At 42.6% G+C, this 21,183-nt stretch overlaps 2 protein-coding genes across 5 annotated transcripts; one reads left to right on the forward strand and one right to left on the reverse strand.

Annotated features, from left to right (window-relative positions):
* Positions 1 to 1,094: 1,094 nt before the first annotated feature.
* Positions 1,095 to 3,124, reverse strand: LOC102721107. Its single transcript, XM_040527573.1, has one exon. The coding sequence runs from the start codon at positions 3,122 to 3,124 to the stop codon at positions 1,679 to 1,681; it is 1,446 nt and encodes a 481-aa protein (XP_040383507.1). The 3' UTR covers positions 1,095 to 1,678.
* Positions 3,125 to 12,329: 9,205 nt separating this feature from the next.
* On the forward strand, positions 12,330 to 16,467 carry LOC102715047. 4 transcript variants are annotated; one of them, XR_001550974.1, is made up of 4 exons: positions 12,330 to 12,961; positions 14,309 to 14,430; positions 15,369 to 16,007; positions 16,139 to 16,467. XR_001550974.1 is itself a non-coding variant. In XM_006660487.2 (2 exons), exon 1 carries the CDS (start codon positions 12,359 to 12,361, stop codon positions 12,914 to 12,916), a length of 558 nt encoding a protein of 185 aa, XP_006660550.1. In that variant the 5' UTR covers positions 12,330 to 12,358; the 3' UTR covers positions 12,917 to 12,961; positions 14,312 to 15,334. The 4 variants fall into 4 exon arrangements, 1 of the variants encoding a protein (XP_006660550.1); XR_001550973.1 differs by having other exon boundaries at positions 14,312 to 14,430; positions 16,108 to 16,467; XR_001550972.1 differs by having other exon boundaries at positions 14,312 to 14,430.
* Positions 16,468 to 21,183: the final 4,716 nt, after the last annotated feature.

Below are 21,183 nucleotides of genomic sequence, written 5' to 3' on the forward strand. Positions count from 1 at the left end.
TGTCTAGATTCATTAGCATATAAATGAATTTAGGTAAGTCCAAAAAGTCTTATAATGTGAAACGGATGGATACATCTCAATCTATGCAAGGCAATTTAATGCTTGACACATGATGCAGCGGCCAGGCGATTTTGTTCCGACAAAGGCAAAAGGTTAAAGAAATATCACCAAAATTTATTCATGGATGCATATTGCAGAGAACCTGGGACCAGTGTTTTAAATAGCAGGCTATAGCGGATTTGAGGAAAGCTAGGATATTGCAATTTCGTAGCTAAGGATTATCGGGCGCTATTAGCTGCAATTAGCGGGCCATAGCCGCTAAATGGGTTAAAAATAGTGCCCCGCTAAATATCCACCATGGGCTGACAAATACCATTTGGCCCATATTACTGGCCTAACACACTAATCTAGCTCACCCTCCTCAGGCTCCTCTCTCTCGCTCTCCCTCTCCCGTGCGAGGCGGCGGCGGTTGTGCGGGGCGGCAGCGTGGCTCTGCGTGGTGGCGGGGCTCGGCGCAACTGCGGAAGGGCTCGACACGGCAGAGGGGCTCGGCGGCATACAGGCTTGGGGCGACTACGGAGGGGCTCGGGGCGGCGGCGGGACTGGGCGCGGCGAAGGGGCTCTGCTCGGCGGCGGCGACTCTGCTTGGTCCGGCACGCGGCACGGCAGCGGCCGTCGCTCGGCTCCGTTCCTGCTCCTCCCTTGGTCCACTTTTCCAGTGAAGAGGAAGAACCGAGCATTCCTCCTCTAATGGCAGGTAGCTCCTCATTCCTCATCTTCTTGATTCAATTAATTACTCTGTGTGAATGAGAAATATTCATGTTTGCACTTTGTATTGACAGCAAATCTGAATCTTATTAGAACAATCTGCTCTATTGAATTTGATATTTCTATTTTGCCAAGTAATGGTTCTATTCCTCTAGTGATGAACTATTTAATTGTCAACTAATGGTTCTGTTTCTCTTTTGTAGAACTATGTATTGTTAAATTTTCAACTATTCTCCACTTGTGATTTACTCATGTATTTGTATGAATGGTAAACTATGAAATACTGATGTGCTATGTCAATTTTTAGGCAAAGTTCTGTCATATTTTTCAATTTTTCTTTGTATTTCTGTCATATTTTTCAATTTTTCTTTGTATTTTTACAAAACAGCTAAATTACTTGGCTATCGCTATAGCCCGCTATAGCATGTCTTTAGTTGTCTGAGAGAGAACCACTAAATATCTTAGCCCACTATTTAGGACTGTTTGTTTCTATAAGTCTTAGGACTAAAACATAAGTCTCTTTTAGTCCTACCTTGTTTATTTGGAGAGACTAAAAAGAAGTAAAATCTCATTAAATGACCTTCTCAATAGTACACGCTACACACATAACTATAGATCTAGAGTAGTAGAGTAGGTGTACTATAGGCATTTAGTCTCTTTTAGCACTTCTCCTAAGAACTTATGAACCTAGATAGTTTTAGTCTTTTTTAATCTTTCCTATTTGATATTTTAAGGGCTAAAAAAAACTAAAGTGAAGGGACTTATAGATAAATCCCTCCAAACAAACGGCCCCTCGGAATCTTGCCTGGGACAGGAGAATCGAGTCTCGTGCCAGTATCAATCACAGGGATAAACAAGATGAGAAACTGTAAGAGATTTCATCCACAAAGCGTTTCCTCTCACTCGATTCTCACCGGCGTCGCCTCCTGCCGGTGATGCGATCATCGGTAGCAGCATCTGCAGCTTGCAAAGCCCGCAGCAATGGCAACTCGTACGGGTAAGCCGCGCCAGCGTACTTGTTCCGCTCGTGCCGCCGCTCCGCCCGCATCGTCTCCAGCTCGACGGAGAAGAGCCACTTTTTCACCGCCGGCGTCAGGAGCACGTACGCGGTGTTCGCCGCGACGATCATGGCGCCGTTCTGCCCGACGATCATGGCGCCGTTCTGCTGGAAGTACCTCTCCTTGTGCCCCCGCAGGCCCCGAGTCGCCTCCGGCAACCGCACCAGCTTCTCGAGCACCCATGACTCGTCGTGACCGCCGCCGCGGCTACTGCTGCCCGCGAGCTGCCTGAAGACCTTGAGCTCGTTGGCTATGACGCGGACGACACGCGTCGCGCCGTCGGCGCCGGCGATGATCCGGAAGGTCCGGTGGTGGTAGGACTCCATGATGCTCTCCGGGAACGTCAGGAAAGAGAATTCCGTGGTGCACTCGTCGAGGACGAGCACGGCGCCGTCGCCGTGGTCGATTCCCCAGTAGAGATAGCCATTGGCACGGCCGACAAAGCTCAAGGACAAGTCGCCGAACCTTACTGGTAGTTGGATGTCGTCGGCGACCGCGCTCTTCGGTAGGCGCCAGCCGCCGCCGTCGCTCCCCGAGGAGAACACGCAGACCAATGGCGCTCCAAAGTTGACATTATCGTACCACCTGTGCCGATCGTACAGTCCGCAGATGACCCTGAAGTTGGACATGCTGATGCCACCACCGCCGGTTTCGTCGCCGTCGAGCAGGAAGACGCCGAGGCATGAATATCCACGGAGGTCGGCCGGACAGAGGATGCCCTGGTAGCGCCGCGTCAGGGGCTCGCAGACGATGAGGTCCGAGAACGAGAAGCGAAGGTCGTCTACTGCATGGTAGGCGTATGGTCTCTTCTTCTTGGTGAGGAGGAGCAGACCGCCGCGGGAGTCGGCGATCTCCCAGCGGGAGTCGCCGCCGTCGTCGTTCTCCGGGAGGAAATCGAGAGAGAAGCGGCCGCCGTCGACGCCGGCGAGAGACGGGGATGGCACGAACACGGAGGTCCCGCCACCGGGCAGCACCGCCGACGCCGAATCGTGGTGCGCCTCGACGGTGTGGTAGTGCCCCGCGACGTGGTGGCGCTCGCCGTGGCGGTCACGGAAGGCGTCGAGGAACCCCTCGCCGGTGACGACGCGGTGCCAGCGCCTGCACGCGTACGCCGCGCGGACGAGGCAGGCGGAGGAGGGGCCGAGCCGGAGGAGGATGTCCTCGAGGAGGTGGTCGGGGACGTCGTCCACGGTGGTGGTCGTCGCGGCCGGGCCCGGGGCCGCCTTCCTCCTCGGCGCCCTGCAATTTTGCTTGTCGCTGCGGCGACCTCGCCGGCGGCACCACCTGTCCGTCGCCATGGACTGCCTGAGCTATTGCAATTTTGTGTGTCTGAGAGCGCGCGAGAGAGATTTGTACTGTTCGACCGGCGTACGGACGGCGGGGTGTCTCTGCTTGGCGCGCCCGCCAAGTAACCTTCCAAAGGCCAAAGCAGAGCGTGTTAAACTTCTAATACTAAATTAACGAGGCCAACAAACCTTTTTAGCTAGCTGGGCGATCGAGACAGATTCGCAGCCGCGACGATGAGGGTCTCTGCTTTTTCAGTATTTTTCAAATCCACCAGGTAGTACTGTTTCATCTTCTACTACGTATTTACGTATTTAAGATATAAAAAGACATCAAATTTTACATAGAAAACGCCGGTACCTTCTGCTATCTTCTAAAAGTTTAGATGTAAAATTGCTCATTTTGACTCTTGCTGGGATTGAATTTTGAAGTCCTAAAGGAGATTCTCCTCGATCTTTGCGTGCGATATATTTGTTCCACCGTCCTAAAATAAGTTTATTTTTTGGCTAAAATAAGTTTATTTTCAGATTTTAGGTATAATTTTAACTCTTCGTCTTATTTAAATTTTTTTGATTAATTTTTTTGTTGTTGTTAGTAGATGATAAAAAATGAATGGTATTTCACGCGTGACTAATTTTTTTAAGTTTTTCCACTAATTTTTCAAATAAGACAAATGGCCAAACATTTGAAATCGAAATCGTAAAATGATTTTTTTATGAGACAGAAGTAGCAGAAAAAGTTTTTAAAAAATCTGTCATGGCAAAACGAAAAAAAATTACGATATTGATTAATACAAGATACATCACTCTATATATATATATATATGTAAGCTTAAATTCGATTTCTACAGGTTATAAAAAAATAAGCTGAAACTAGTATACGCAGTTCATAATTATATTTGTTATTTTTGTTTAGAATTCTCATTTGAACTTATATGTTTGTGGCGTGATATATTCTATATTAATATTGTTAATTTGTTATAAATTCTTTAATAACTATTTATATTTATATGACTTGTAAAAAATAGAATGCATATACATTCTAGTGATGAAAATATTTGTTACATTTGTTGTGCGGAAGACTCAGCTTTAATTTGCCTTTGCTGGTATTGTATGAGAGCTTATATATTTTTGCTACTCAGCAACACGTTTTGTGCCAAAGACGTGTGCCAGATGCCTGCATCCATTCATGAGAAAGAGAGAAAAAGATGAGGCTGCTTTTCTCAAAGCTAGTTGGGACAGGTGGAGAATCACTTATGCTATCTTCTGAGAAGCATCCAACCATGAGAGCATTTACTCTGTATTAGCATAGAAGGTGATTTTAATCGTAGTATATTATTAATATAATTTTCTACATATACATAATTTTTAAATGGTTGTATATATTTATTACTAACACTTGAATACATTGATCATTTTTTCCACGGACGAATGCTCTATTTAGATAGCTTCAAACAGCTTCTTATATAATCTTCAAAAGCTAAGACCTCCTCCAAACGGTAGTCAGGTTTTAAGAATCTTAAATTGAGAACTTAGCCCTCAAATAACATTTACTTTTATCTTGATTTAAACTCACAACCTTAGGGTGCTACTTAGACCACTCACTACTACAAAACTCAGCATATTTGATGAAGTATCTGTAACGAAACCCAACAGCTTGTCATCGTTGACGTTAAAATATGAACGTTGACGTGTCACACATGAATGTCTAGAAGTCAATCTTAGACAGTTCCAGTACAGAACCTAAATTCTTAAATTACGCGGGCGTGCCAGTCAGTTTGATCCTGCAACTGACAAGATAAACGGTGAAACAAACCGATCGGCTATTAAACCGATAGATAACTAAAAATCCAGCCGATCGGATGTTGATTCAACAGCGTTTAACTGATAGGTTGAGCAATCGGCTGTTGAAAGCTTGGATCGGCCAGAAACTCAATATAGACTTGAATCAAATATTAGACCAACGTAATCCGTCAAGTTACTTATTAATCTTAGTCGACCGGACAAGCCCATATAACCGGATCGAACTAAACATACATAGATCGGACTTAACCAAAACATTATGCAGTCGAGCACGATATAACTATAGGAACCATGAAGATCGATAAGGCTAATAAATAAACCGATGAATTACTTGGAATAATTAAATCAACAATGGATGCTTTGCTGTGATCGGCTAAAACCAACTTACATGTAATTCTCGCGAGCCGATGCAACATAAATAATAGCCGATCTAACTAAATTAAACCGATTGGTATAAAAATAACACAGTAAGACAATCGACTTCTCTATTGACGTAAATATGATGAGCATGTAGGTTGGCAAAGATCATCGGCTATAAACGGCTGACAAACAACCAAAATCTATAAAATATCTAGCCTAGATTACTAAGAATAATCATAGAAGATCGGACCTAACCGAGATAGTTCAAGATTACGTACAGCAATGTCAGGCTAGATACTAAACTGATCTAGATTGCTATCAAGCCAATGAGCCGATGAATGATAACTTATCGGCTGGTACTCCGATAAAACAATGAGCAAAATACATCAATATGATATAAACCATATGATAAACGCAATCTACTGGATCTGACCGAACCGAGATAGTATTAGATTGAATATGTCAAATAGCAAATATTAGACCAACATAGATCGCCCAAAGTGGTCGACCAGATCAACTCAAAACACGAAAGTGATCTAAGCTGAAACCGATACGATAATTAGCAATCGCACAACCAAGTTAGAGGATCAGACCGACCCGAGATAGTTCTAATCTAGTCAATATGATTACCTTGGTCCGACGGAACGTAGGACTTACCCCTCCGCCGGAGATCGAGACGATGCAGCCTCGCGTCAGATGCCAAGTTCTGCCGGAGTTGAAACCTCGGTTAGCAGGGTGGTGATGCGCCGAGAGTAATTAATCTATTAATTAAGAAGTAGATGATTTACAATGACCCTGGGCATACATATTTATACCCTCGGATGGATGCTAGTCCGTGTTGGACACGACATACGATTCCTAATAGATAAAAAGAAATAACAAACTCCTATGTGGACTCTATCTCTAGCACACAAGTCCAGATTGGACTCTAACTCTCTTAGAGATAAAGAAAAAATCTAAACTAACTCTAACTAATAGATAAAATTAAATTACACGGACTCTGATTATTCTCGAATCTATCTGTAACATTCTAGGCCCAATCGGACTCTATTTTTTATCCGATGTACACTCCATCGACTGAATCCGAGTCGTATTCCGTCTGGTCTTCTATCCAATTGCCCTGTTTCCTGTCTGGTTTGGTCTTTAATCACAGTTTAATCTCCAACGATAATTATCCGAATTCTGACGTTAACAGTCATGTACCCACTCATCCGTGACAGGTTGAAATACGACCCGTTATGGATAACTCCATTCGGTTCGGCGCCTCAGCGATGACATTATCCGCGACGAGCTAAAATTTAGGCATGATATATCATAGAGACTTGTCCTTGATGAGCCATAAGCTACGGTCCGTCCATGATAAAATGAGTCACCCGTAAAAAAAATCGGTGCTCGTCATCTATGAAATTTATCCGTGACGGACCCTGTGCTACGGTCCGTTAAAAAAGACACCTTACAGCTCGTCAGGGTGGGTCAAACAATTTGGGTGCAACCAGCTACATGCCCATTCACCTTTGAAGTTTGAATATGCATTCCAAATAATTAAACTCCAAGCCCGCTTAGACAGTAAAACATCTCCAGACATTTTGGCAATATTCTAATGTTCCGAATAGCTTCGATTTTTCTCCTTTTTCTTTCTAATCTCATTCAAATATTTCAATCTCAACAAAACTCACATCGTGCACATACCAGGAAATTTGAGAGGCTTCTCCGCGTGCATCATCGTCGTACAGTTCATTTAGCAAGTGGCACAATCATGTGAACATGCAATCATAAAATCGACCTGAAAAGAACAACTAGTTTAGAGCGTGTTGACCCGGTACTAATAATTGGTTAAGTTATTATAATCAGATCAACAACCTTTTTTATTCTCTTCTTCTTAACATAGCACGAGCCAAGGCTGGCTTCGGTTATCAAAAAAAAAAAAAACCTTTTTGATTCGTATGCTTGGAGGGCACACCACTCTCACAACTTGTGCAATAAAATTATCAATATGTGTGCGTTTCATAATGTTACAAGAACAATATTAGCACGAGAAACTTATAAATAAGTGGAGGTAGAACTTTGCTGCGACATCACATCAGCTAACTAGCTGCTGCCTCCTCTGCTCCCATGGCGCCAAAGGAGAAAGATCGCAGCAACAAGAGCACCAAGGCAGTGGCGAGGACGACAAAGAGGTCACCTGCGTCGCCGACGACGCTGGGCGACCTCCCCGACAGGATCCTCGAGCTCATCCTCCTCTCTCTCCCCAGATCACCGGTGTGGCTCGTCCGCGCCGCAGCGACGTGCAGGCGGTTGCGCCGCGTCGTCACCTCCGACAGGTTCTTGAGCTGGATCAATCGGCCGCCGCTGCCACCGCCAGTCGCCGGCCACTACCACTATCGCCGGCGAGCGTCGTCGTCACGGCGGCCCGACGGCCGCAGCCTCACCTTCGTCCCCTCCGCGTCGGCTCCGACGTCCCTCGGCGTTGACGGGCGCCACTTCTCCCTCGACTTCCTCCCCGGCGGCGGCTCTCTGTGGGAGCCTGTGGACAGCGGCGGCAGCATCCTGCTCCTCGCCAAGAAGTCGACCGGCGCCACACGCCGGCGCCGCCGGTTCTTCCGCGACCTCGTCGTCTGCGAGCCGGTCACGAGGAGATACCAGCGAATCCCTCCCGTGGTGGAGAACGACGACGACGCCGACGCCGCGGCGAGGTACGACCACCAGCACTGCCTCGGCGTGTTCCTCTTCCTCCACGACGGCGACACGTGCAGCATCGACATGTGGGGGCGTGCGCGCAGCAGCATGGCGAGGTACAGGCTGATCTGCGTGGTGTACAGAGGATACAGCGGCATGGCCGCCGGCGACGAGGCCGGCACCATCGGCGCCTATAGCTTCGACCCGAACCAGGGCAAACGCCGGAACCACAGGGTCCGCCGCCCTCGATGGCATGATCTTATTGAGGTCCAACCGAGCTGGGCCATGCCCAAGTGCTGGAGCGTCCATATCCGGGGCACCGATTCGATCCGCTTCGTCGGTCGCGCCGGCGGTTCCCTGTTCTGGGCCATGAGAGACCACAACGAGCTGCTCGTCTTGAACGAGTGGCCGTCCGGGTTCGGACTCCTCGGCCTGCCGGCCGACATCCCGGTGTCGGAGCTTCAGGTGGTCGTCGATCATGGCAATGGAAACAACAGTGAAGGGCCACCACCACTGGTCGTCGATCGTGGCAACCTGCGGGTGGTGTGCCTGGATCGGGAGCACGTTCTTCGGGTGTTCGCGACGCGGAGGCAGCGGTACGGCGGCGATGGTGAGTGGGTGCTTGAGAGGAGTCTCCGGCTAGCGGCAGCCACCACCATCGTCGGAGGACTAGCAGCAGGGCCGCGCGAGGAGCTGGGCCATTTTCGTGGAGCTGCCGTGAAGGTTGTGAAGGCGAGCGTTGGGTCAGTTGTGCTGGTGATGCCGGTGGAGGAGACGGAGTTGGTGTTCTCCGTCGACCTTGAGACCATGGAGGTAGCTAGATGCAAGGACGGCGGCGTGACTTATCCATGTGAACTGCCATGGCTGCCTACCATACGAGCTTGTGTAACACCTTGTGCAAGGCGAGGAGAGGGCCGTTGCTCTCACATTTGTATATGCGACGATGTTTAATGCCTCGCTTACATTAAGAAAAGCAGTGGAAATCATGACATATGGAAAAGTAAAAAAAAAATCCAAATGGCTAACAAAAGTACCTCGAGATATCTCATGGTAGTAAATTGTTTCCCATCAGGATTGGTATTATTAGATCCAACGATCAGAAATAATTTGGTATTAGGTACCGATATCTTGAAGTATTTTTTGTTGGACTGGAGAACGTCTCCAAAAAAAAATTGATTACCTAACGTCAATAGCGTTCTCTGACATCTGCAAGATGACTTAAGAACATCATTTGACATATGCAAAGACGCTTCCAACGACATATTTTAACATTTGCAAGGCGTCTCATATATGATCGCAGCTTCATCTTATTTTTTTCCTTTGGCTATATGCGGCTACCAATTACTATGTTTACAACAACCACGATTACCATATGATCGGCTACCACGACGTACATTACAATAAATCATACTTAACAACTCCAGTCAAAAACGTCTATGTCAGTGCTATCGTCCATGACACTCCTGCTATAACTGCGGGAGGAAATAGAAGGATGTGTTTGGTTCATGGATGAGGTGGGTTGGGTTGGCTCTATCCCTGGATTGTAGCATGAGTTGGTTTCATTTTTCTGTTTGGTTGGATGGATGGGTTGGACCTTATTTTTTGTTTGGTGGAAGGGATAGGATGGGTTGGACCTGTTTTTTGTTTGGTTGAAGGTATGAGATGGGATAAAAGTTACCTCTCATATCCAAAATAAAATATAAATACTGGAATTAATATATGAATAACCTAAAGTAATTGAATGTATATTTATACAAGTAATATATTTTAAATAAACTTAATAAATAAAATGGACACCCCTCTGTGTATCGTGGTCGTCCTAGGACGGATCCGTCCCACCGTTTTAGTGGGATGGGTTGAACCTGGATCTGGGAGGAATATTCCTCTCCTAGGTCCAATCCATCCCACCCATCCACCAACCAAACAAGATTAGGGACGGGTTGGCTCTATCCCAACCATCCCATCCCTGGAACCAAACACATCCGAAGGGAGAGACAAGGGACGACACAGAAGGGACAGTCACCAAAGTGGAGGACAAGGACGATACAGAAGCACCAATGTGAAGGGCTATCTATCAGATGCAATTAATGATGAAGAAATAAAGAAGAAAAGAGGGTGAAAACAAGATTTCAAATCCAGTCGCAAACGTTCACCAGCATTAATGCCTGCTTACATTAATAAAAGCGGTGGAAATCATGAAATGTGGGAAAGCATAGGCGGTGAACAATATGTTTTCAAATAAAAAATAATTTATGAATATTGTTTTTATATACGTATTCTTAGTGATTAAAAACCAAGGCTAGAAAAAACTATGTGGCAAAAAACCAAAATTAACTCTAATTTAAGACTGAAAATTTAAATTTTGGCTTGTAAGCATAAGCAGAAAAGAAAAGTTGGCAATTGCTATTTTGTGACGAAAGTGTGAAAATACTTAAAAGACCTCTCAACTTTTTATGCCCATGTGTCACCATCTTCTATTATGTTTGACATGGGCCATAGCTTGAGAAGAAATTGTATGGGTTATCTTGTTATTTTTCTAAGATTCTCCTGTGACAGAAGAAATTGTATAGGTCATCAGCGGAACAACCTGTCTAATTCGTATGCTTGGGAGCTCTACCAGTTGTTGCATTACGGTATTCATGCAATAATTTACAATAAATATGAGTAACTAATAATACAAGAAGCTTATAACATGTATATGCCATAACTTGCATTAGCTAAGAACAAGGTGGTGAATAGTCACATATCATATTGATTGATTGTGTAAGAGCAAAGAATCTAATATGTAAGTGAGGAAATCCTCTCACTTTATTGGGCTAGATTTTTAGGTGAAAATGATTTTTTTACGTTCCTACGTAAGAAGGTACCTAACTAATACTACCTCCGTTTTACGATATAAGATGTTTGATTTTTTTTACAACGTTTGACCATTCGTCTTATTAAAAAGTTTAGTATAAATATAAAAAATGATAAGTCGTGTTTAAAGTTTTTTTAATAGTAAAATAAGTTACAAGCAAAATAAATGATATTTTCATAATTTTTTGAATAAAACAAATGATCAAAGAAAGTCAAACACGTTATGAAATGCACCGAGTACGAGTACTTTGCTCTGATTCTCATGACGCCAAATAATAACGATGAGACCAATAACACTAAATAATAACGATAAGACTAACGAGGTAGATATGAGGAGGACAACATAAAGTCACCGGCCGCATAGCCACCAACACCAGTCAACCAGTGCCATTCTTGTCGTGACCCAGTGGCTGCAGCCTCACCTTCGTCCCCTCCTCGTCAGCCAACATGATGCTCTCACACCGTCATTTTCCCTTCACTTCCTCTCCAACGGCTTGGGAGCTTGTCGCCCCTCGGCATGATAGCCTCTCCTCGCCACATCCAGCTAGATGCAAGAATGTGAGCTGCTAGTGCTTATTCATGTGCAGCGGGCATAAGGATCCTCTTTAAGTCATGTAATTTGATAGTAACTGACATGTGAACTATAGCAAAATAAACACGCTGTTAGTGAGTCAATGCCTGGAGTGGCTCTATAAATTTTTCTTTGGTTAGTCCTACGTCATGTTCTAAAATTTCATAACACCGTCGAAATCTTCACGTTTTTAATTTTACATATTTTAAGTCCAAAAGTTAAAAAAATACAACATAAATTGAGTAGGTCGTATCTCGGAGTGGATTTGAGCCTGATTTAGAGGCGGGTTCCTTTTGGCCCAAAGACCAACCTGTTGTGTTTCGGGAAAAGCAACCACACATTCGTGCTGCATTGACTTGCGTGTTATATATGCTGGAAGAAGCCCCAGCCATGGGAAAGTACATGGAAGCATCTCGTAGATGCAGTTACAGGAGATAGATTACATGAGATAATTATCTAGCTAACAAACTTTAGATAAACAACCTTAACTTGATCATTATCACCTGTGGCAGATAGCTATCGTTCGTATACAGTTCTCCTCCCAGAAAGTACGATGATATTGTTAACAAACCTTGTCCATGTGAGCTGCCATATCTGCCTACGTTGTGAGCTTCTGTAGCTCATGAAAGACACGGCCAAGGTCGATCCCATATTTTGTTTTAGTAATGTTTATTGATCAACTGATTAAATTAAGAGATAATCAAATTTTTGAGAATTCTTGACCAGATCTACTAGAACTCTTTTAAAAACACATGAAGTCTCTTACATTATTTTCGTGTAATTCAATTCAATTTTCAAGAAATTCATTCAAAATTGGTGCGTTCCAAAACAAGGTCATGGGCTGCTACGACAAGGCTATGTGGGCCGAACAGAAGCCCATTTCCCAATGGGCCGCTAGTTTCTCATTTGACAACAAAGCCACGAAGCCGAATCGTCACCGACTACACTATTCTGGTTCGTTCTCGAAGCATCCACCACCTCCGATGGCCGACGAAGGCGAGCTCCTCGCCGGCGGCGAGCCCATCCGGCCGCCGCGGCTGGAGGACGCTGGCCTGGAGGACTGCGCCCTGCCGCCGGAGTCCATAGCCGAGGCCTTCTCGCTCGCCGCCAAGGCCGCCGCCTCCCGCCTCGCCCACTTCTCCCTTTCCGACGAGGACGACGACGGCCTCCTCAAGATGCGTGGTGGCGGCGCTGGGGGGTGCGTGGACGACTCGGGTCCCACCTGCGGGACCATACCGGACGCACTCGTCGGGGTGGGGGGCGGCCGGGGGAGCTGCGCCGACGAGGTCGTGGTGGTCGGCGGAGGGGGTGAGGGCGGAGACGAGGTGGTCGTCGGAGGAAGAGGGGATGAGGAGGACAGGATTGTTGTGGTCGGGGAGGAGCTGGAGGGGAAGCTTGGATCCGAGAACGGCTGCGTCGAGGGGATCAGACAAGGAATTGATGAACCGGATCGCGGAGAAGGCAATGGAGAAGAAGGGAGGGTGGAGGAGGAGGTGGTGGTTGCTGTGGAGAAGGCGATCTTGGTGGAGGATTTCGCGTGAGCTCGACTGCTTGACTCTACCTTCAAGCTCATCTTGGGCAAATATGTGAGCTTTTTTTTTTTCTTTTCACTTTGTTTGATTAAATCTAGTCCCCGAAATGTACCACTAGATCGTTTTCTTGTAGTTGATTTTTAGAATGTAATGTGATGCTTGGCTTCTAGATCAGATGAAGTTTCTGTTTCTATGATAATGTGTATATTATGAAAAACCTATTGCCGATGACTGTGGACCTGTGGTTGTTTACTAACTTGAGTTTTAACAAGCTACAAATGCAAATTTATACTAGTTTTGTGTTTAAATTGATACAGAGAGCCAAGGGAAATCTGACACAAAACAATTTGACATTGAAATAACTGTGACTACAAGAAATTTGTTAAACTTGTTTTTCCAGCCATTTCAGTGAAGCTTTATTGAATGTCGACAAAAGCCCTAAACCTCAGTTCAAGATAAGCGTAAAAGTGTGAATATGGTACACCTAAAAGAGAAATTCGTGCTGTATGAATATTGTGTTGGAAATGATTTTTTATGGGCAATCACAACTGCTGAAGCAAACAGATCTTGTGAAAGCTTTTCCACTAAAAGTGTAAGATCTTTAAGAATGTTAAAGGCTTAGTGTGCTGACATATTGATGTAGCATTGTTTAGTCAAATTAGATGGAAATTGGAAACCTTAAATAGGGTGCTTTTGACCTTGTGTTGAGAGCACATTGTATCACTGGGAGTAAAAAACAGTTAGTGAAGTACATGTGTCTTTGCTGAAGTTCACTCATGGAATGTGCAAAAACTTTGTAATGTCTGAAAAAAGAAGAGCAAGTAGTTGTTTCTCTTTGCAGTATAAAAATATCCAGATTAACTAGCAGAATAACTTGGAGAATTTTGCATTGACTCTACTAGTAACTTGATCACAATTAGTCTTCTTTTTGCATCAATATAAGGGGGTCCTTTCTGCAATTCATTGACTGGTGAATGGTCAGACTACCTTGCATGGAGCATTATAGAAGCACAAAGTTATGTATTTTCACCCTGATAAGTCAATACCAATAGTGTCCATGTCCCTTCTTTTTGTTCAATCAACATAATTTTGCAGCCCTGCTGGTAGTTCCCATGACCAAGTTTATCAGTACTAATTTAAGTTTAGTAACATATTTTGGTCTAGACTAGAAGTCTTCATGCAATCCAGACATGTGGGCCTGGGCCTGCAACATCAAAACACATACAGCATTTTCTTAGCAATTTGGACCTAAGCAGATAATCCATTTTTTTCTGAAATTATCTCTGTATATTGCTTTGTACAACAACTACTTATTTTATGTATAGAAATGAAGAAAACTAGACAATATTTAATTTATTGACTAAATTGAATATAACAATACTACTTGTGGCTATCATAAAGCAGAAATACCTTTGGATGAACATTGCTGCTGATATGCGGATACAGGAAGATGTTGAAAAGGAGCCAATTGGTTTTCTTGGATTTCTTTGCTCCAGGAACTGCGTATTTATATCACAAGGCTGGTGGGTGCCTGGTACTCCTGTTACCTCAACTGATTGAGAAATGAGAACATAAGTTGTGCTAACTCGATCTTATGTATGTCGATAAACAATTTTGTTGACAGCATCCAATCCAATGCCTTCATTTTTGCCGTGATATGGATAATTGGTCATTTTCTTGCCTCCCTAAAATCAGTTTAAAATTTTATATTTGTAGTCTTACGAACATCCAGGCTGCACTTGCAAGCGAAATAGTTTTAGCTAGTCCATGAATGAAGTGCCTGTTGTAAGGTAACAAGGACTTGTTAATGATGTAAAAGAAAGGGAAAATACCTCATAATATGATGATACACTAGGACTTCTATATTTTTCATTAGATAGATGGAGACTTAGGAAGCGTATCAAAATTTGGCTCTCTTAGTGGAATCTGCTGCCCTGTTGGTAATCCACAAGCTAGACCTGCCATGCTTTCATTGCTTTACTTATGAGTTCTGAGACACATCGGAAAACATAGGATCAAGAGGTGAGACTTGTTAATTGTTATTTTCAAGCACAAAAGTACAAGAGGTTGGTCTTTAGTCTCTCCTATCAGAGAAGCATAATAATTGCATTTTCAGGGCCTTATCAAGTACTGATGCTATCACATGAAGCATACTAACTTTCACATGGGATAAAACATTACTACGCAGGGAAATGAGCCTATATTATTGTATTTGTAGGTAGATGTACAACTTAAAAGTAAATTTACCAACAAGTGCTTACATCAGTCTGCCTGTTTTTCTCCCCTATTGAGAAACATTACAAGTGCCACTTCTCAATGAGGCACATGGTTGGTCTACAAAGGACATATGAGTGCCCTTGCTTTTTTAAAGATAAAATGAGTATCCTTGTTACCAGTAGCTAGTATTTTATGCCTTACAGGTACCTGCAGTTACCAGTAGTTATCATTTGTGACCTTACAGGTACCGCTATCTGGCAAGGGGGCTCACGACTATTGGATTCCAGAGAATCCTGTGTAATGTTCAAAAAGATGATATTTTATCATTATCCATACATCATCATAGCATAGATTATGGTTGCTAGTAATAATTTTGTCTTATGGATATCAGGTTTCTTATCCTGTTTGTTCATTTGGACTTTATTGTTTTAGCAACTACTCGAGGCACATGCGTTGTAGTCATTTTTCTCCTTTTTGTTGGGTCAATGCGGCTCGCATTGAATAAGCTTCTGAATAGGAATGGAAATACATCTTGCCATCCAGAAATGGTTAGGGCAAATTGAATGATGTTTGATGCCTTGCTGTTACTAGTACGCCCTTTTTGTACTACAAGATGTACATTTTTTTTGGCATGATCAGGGCAGTGATATCCAAATAGCATTCCATCATGAAGAATAGAACTTGCATGCAACCAAGATAAGTTGCTAATTCAATAGGGAATGGCTTCAAAGCATGTGGTGCAAACAAATTTTGGCACGCACCTGTTGATGCTGTTCCTTCTGTTCTTTTTTTGGCCTGTGACCTGGGACTGAAAGCAACCATCATGATCATGTAAAGTCATGCATGTGAGCTGCCGATCAGGAAACATAATCCTTCGTGAAAGGTATGGAATATCTCAGTCACGCCATGCTTAGTGAATGATTCTGATTTCTGCAACCTGGAAAGACTTATCTCAATTGTCTTTGCACTGTATTTGATGATAGGTACTAACATCTACTACGCTTGGCCCTACAGGAACAGGAAATGCTCATAGATTGGATCTACATCTACTTGTCACACTCCTTGCTGGAGAGGGTCCTACAACTTCTGAAGTTCTGTCATAGTAATACTACTAAGTTTGAAAGCACAATATGTAATCACTAGTATCTAGTAATCATGTGTTCACATGGCAACTCTCAGGTTAATTTGGTCATGTTATATCATTAATTGCGTACTTGGTGGCTGGAAATCTGTGTTCATTTCAAACAAATCAAGAGGGCAGCTACTGCCTTGTTGCTGCATGTGATACATATTAACGTGGCCCATTAGTAATAAAATGTCGGATCCCCAGCCTGTGTTTTCATTTTTCATATGCCATACATGTCTCTTTCTAACCTTGGCCATCCAACTGGCCATTCTGTTGGAGTATTCTTTTTTGTGAGAATGGCTAAATTTTGGTTTAGGGAGTGAGATGGGCATCTGTTGGAGATGCTCTAAGATGATTGAAATTTGTCTCTTCTGTAGATAAGGATGCACAGGAACTCTGCGTCAAGATAAAACAGTCCATTTTCTCATAATTCAACCGTCTGAAAACTTGCTTAATTCAGACAGTCCTGAGCATGCATGGCTTATCTGATATGCAGACTTCCATATTGCAGTGATTCCTAGCAGACCACTTCCTTGCCAGCATGGTACAGAGTCATCCTTTTTTCCTACTCCAAGGGGCGTGATCTTCTGTGGAGTACTTCTATATGGTCCGACGCAAGTTCAAGATAATCCCTTACATTTACGCCCCCATTCTTTTTGGCTTACGGATTATCGCTGAATTACTTCCTACAATTTTTATGAAAAAAAATTATTCACCAGAATTTCTTAAAATCCCTTTTAAAATCAAATATTGAACTTTGTAATATTTAATTCATGTTTGTGCTCTCGCATAATTGTCATAATCTTGGTTTGATCCATCAGGTATCACTACCCAAGAACGAGACCTATATTAGAACTATGTATTATCTATTCTTTTATACACCCCTGGCTTCTAATTATAGTTTTAAGCTAAATTTTAAAACTTAAATTTTGACTTAATTTTATGTTTTCTTCATCGTAATTTATTTTTTAGTTTTCTTTGTTAGATCACTAAAAACACTGTTAAAAGTTCTATCTATAAATTATTTTTTAATCGTGAATAAGTTGTTTTAATCTTAATTTTAGCATAACATTGAGGCTGTTAGCCCCATCGCTTCTCGTGTTATGCTTATAACCCAAAATTTGAATTTTAAGACTTAAATTTAGAGTTAAATATGGGTTTATTTTTGTCATAGTTTATTTTTAACCTTTGCTTTTAGATCATTAAGAACACATATGTAATATTTTTATCTATTAATTAAATTTAGTCGTTAATAAGCCGTTTCAGTTATGCTTAACTTAAGGAAAGCAGTAAGGGCAATTTTTTATAGGAGACCGCAAGAACGTGTTTTTGTTGGAGGGCACTGCAAAAAGATGTTAAGTAGCTGTTGCCTGTTAGACATCGGTAACATTATTTTATTATATTTGTTATAAATGGAGAGAGAAATAATGGTGAAAGTATGAATCTACCCCTGTCATCAGCCTTGCCTCACATGGCAGCCTCTCCTCGTCATCCCTGTAGGCGCTCGTGCTCAACTCCATCGTCGGTACATGAAGCGGGATCAGACGACATAATCTATGACAGTGGTGGCAGTTAGGGATGGGTTGTACCAGTGGAGGGCTCAAGCGGCTGTGATCCACGGTCATAGGAGGACGAAGAGGGAGCTCGTGTGGCTAGAATCTGGGGTTGATGACGACGATGGCACTGATAGGTAGAAGAAGTTGCAGCTACCCAAAAGACCAGAGCGTCGTGCTCAAGCGCTCAAGGCACCCTCATTGCCAATGTCATCCGCATTGCCGCAACGCTCACCATGTGCCCCCTCTTACCACTGTGGCACCACCGCAGACACACTGTTGCCGCGTCGGCCTAACCACCAACAATGTCATTCCAAACCTAACACCATCTCTTCTGCAACGACCACCATCACTGGCGACAATGGTTGTCCAGCCACTGCCTCCATCAATGGTAACAACTAGACCAAGTAAATCAGGAATATCATTGCACCGCTCATCACCGGAGAGCTTTTCTAGAGAAAATGATCCATTCTTCACCATGACAACTTAGGATTAAGCCTAATTGGTTGGTACAAAAGAAGATAGGGGCAAATTACTTTCACCGATGTTTCTCTCTATTTATAGCTACAAAAGGATATTATAAAATAATATCACATGCATTCAAAGCTAATTATCACTTTTCTGGTACCCTTTGGCAGAAACACGCTCCTACGTCACAAAGAGGACAAACTTTAACTGTACCGTAGCAAATTTTGCTTTCTTACATGTATTATATACTTTGCTAAGAGCAAGTTCAATAGTATAGCCAACTACTAGCTCCAATATATTTATAGCCAATCTAATAGCCAACTCATACAATAGTTATCTACAAAATGTCAACATATAGTCCCACATGTCATACACATATTTTGTCTTGGAGTTCGTGTGCAGCTGACTACAAATTAGTAGCCCACCTCCCTTCTCTCATCCCTCTTATCTCCTTAAAATATGCTTATAGCTGGCTTATAGCCTGCTATTGTACTTGCTCTAACGACTCCGCAGCATTCAATGATTCCAGTTGTATCTTTCTCTGTGCAGTTGGAAGAAAGATTTAAAGGCAGGTGGGTGGAAAGGGTATCGTCTTTCCTTGGATTATCCGAATTCCTGTTGCACCATTCTCTCACACACGTGTACCATATGCTGTTTACTTTTACTCCATGCAGATCAAGAACTTGACTTCTCGGGAGTCAGGTTCGAGATTTGCATGCAGCCATGGAGGATGTACAAGAAAATTCGATCTGGATCCTGGTCAGACTGATTGAATAGTATCAACGTATACAATTGTCTTACCAATTGCCAAACTTCTCTGAAATCTTAGTATCAACGTATACAACTCTGCATCTGGAATTCTGGATTCTGTAATTCTCACGGTAAGTCCCAGAGACGGCTCACATGCCGTGAGCCTAGTTCCTTTATTAGTAGAGAGAATTATAGATGGAGCAAAAAGTACAGTGCCAGTTTTGTCCCTGTTTAATTTCTCTTTTACGTGTAACCTAATCTGATGCCTTGATTACCAGGAAGATCACATGGACCAGTGAAGTGATGTATGGTGTCAGCTGGCTTTCTCTGCCGATCGCTGAGGGATCTTGGCAACATTCTACTTGCACTGTGCACCCCATAAACTTCCGGGGTTGTGCTATCCTGTTGCTGACGCTGATGTGAGCTGCAAGCAGATGCAATGCTACTTGGCTGTGAGATCTCCAAGAAATGCAATGCTAAATGCTAAATGTTTTGTTTTTCGACAACATGCAGGAGATCGGCGTCTTTGATATTGAGAATGGAATCAAGTTTAGTGGCAACATGGCAGTTGTCAAGGCGTAAATTTGGGGCTCTGCAAGGCCCTTGCACCTTAATCTTTTCGCTTAAACTCATACTTATCAAATTTTAAATTTTTAACCTTAAATTCAGAGTTTATTTTGTGTTTTTTACTAAAGTTTATTATTCAACATTGGCTTTTAGATAGCTAGGTATACATATATAAAAATTTATTAATAAATTATTTTTTTTAAATATGTCGTGAAAATGCCAAACACTCACCCCTTGTACTCCACACATACTAAGGTCATCCCACATTTTTCAGTAGAGAGATTGTGTATATAAATAAAAGGGGCAGTTCTGTTTTCAATTGCGAATTTTAAGTTTGGTTGTCTTTTTTTAACTGAAGCTTGTGTTTACCCCTATTGCATTAGAATGACTCGACGGTGTCAAAAACATTCTTTGCATATTTGTCTATACTTTTGTGAGGACTTTGTGACTCTATCCCTGTTAAGACATCAAGCATTGTGACATATTTTTCGCAAGTTTGATAATTTAAAAAAGGCGAGTACAATCTTGAAATGAGCTTTGCCCAAGCTTTGGCATGAATTTTCACACCGCTAAGTTCTCTTAATGGGAATGGGGAGCAACAGTAAAATCATACTTCCTAAAATGTAAGGTTTATTGTTTTGACCTGATTCATCCATTGAACATTGGACAATATATATGGTTCATATATATGTTTCGATTTATTATCATCTATATGAAATCTAGCAAATATTAGAAAATCTTATATTATGAAACAAATGAAGTCATTAGAGTCGAAGGTGAGGATAATAACGCAACTGCTCTATGAATGGACTATGGGTAATTCAGTGAATATGACATCACCTTTTGGTATTCATCAACAGTGTTGTCTGGATGCTCCTAAATGAATGGATGACACAAACCGTCTCTCGCCAAGTTTTCAGCTGGACATGGCCAAGTAGACGGTTTGAGATCCAGTGCTCTACACTGCCTTGGTTCTAGCGATTTATTTATCAGAGGTGTGAGTGTTTGCTGTGCAATAGAGCAAAAAGAAACAAGTTTCAATCAGTTTTTTGGGTGTTGAAAACAATAACCCTGTGGGTTATGTTGTTTTGTCCTAAATTATTCCTTGTGTTTTACATGTGTGTTTTTGATAAATGATATTTTTTTAAAAAATTATATATATAAGTTTATTATATCATTTTTATATAGTAGCGTTTTTAAATTTTATATTAGTTAATTCCAACATTTATACTATTAAATAGCTATAAAAATTAGATTAATTATTTTTTATCTTTTTTATCGAACAAAAGAACATAGACTACGGCTCTGTACTATGAGCCAAGTTAGCCATGGTCGTTCATGGTGACAGCAGAACAAACACAAGATATGAGGTGGCCTCATCCTCACAAATCCTGTCTTCTTTAGCAGCCGTCCAAATGGGCGGTGAGCGATGGCATCAACCTGACTTTGAAGGATACGGCCAAATATGGTGGAATCTCATCTCTGTTTCAAAATAATTAACAACCAGATAAAAATAATTTTGTGAGATCCGTGTGAACTTCTAGTTTATGAAATCATGGTTATACAAGTCAACTGATTATTTTGTTTAGGACGCA

The sequence above is a fragment of the Oryza brachyantha genome, chromosome 9 (genome assembly GCF_000231095.2).
Source record: "Oryza brachyantha chromosome 9, ObraRS2, whole genome shotgun sequence".
In the NCBI taxonomy this organism is placed as follows: Eukaryota; Viridiplantae; Streptophyta; class Magnoliopsida; order Poales; family Poaceae; genus Oryza; species Oryza brachyantha.

Bases quoted from the DNA above. Each gene is read 5' to 3' on its own strand.
- LOC102721107 (XM_040527573.1), bottom strand. From the start codon at position 3,124: ATGGCGACGGACAGGTGGTGCCGCCGGCGAGGTCGCCGCAGCGACAAG.
- LOC102715047 (XM_006660487.2), top strand. From the start codon at position 12,359: ATGGCCGACGAAGGCGAGCTCCTCGCCGGCGGCGAGCCCATCCGGCCG.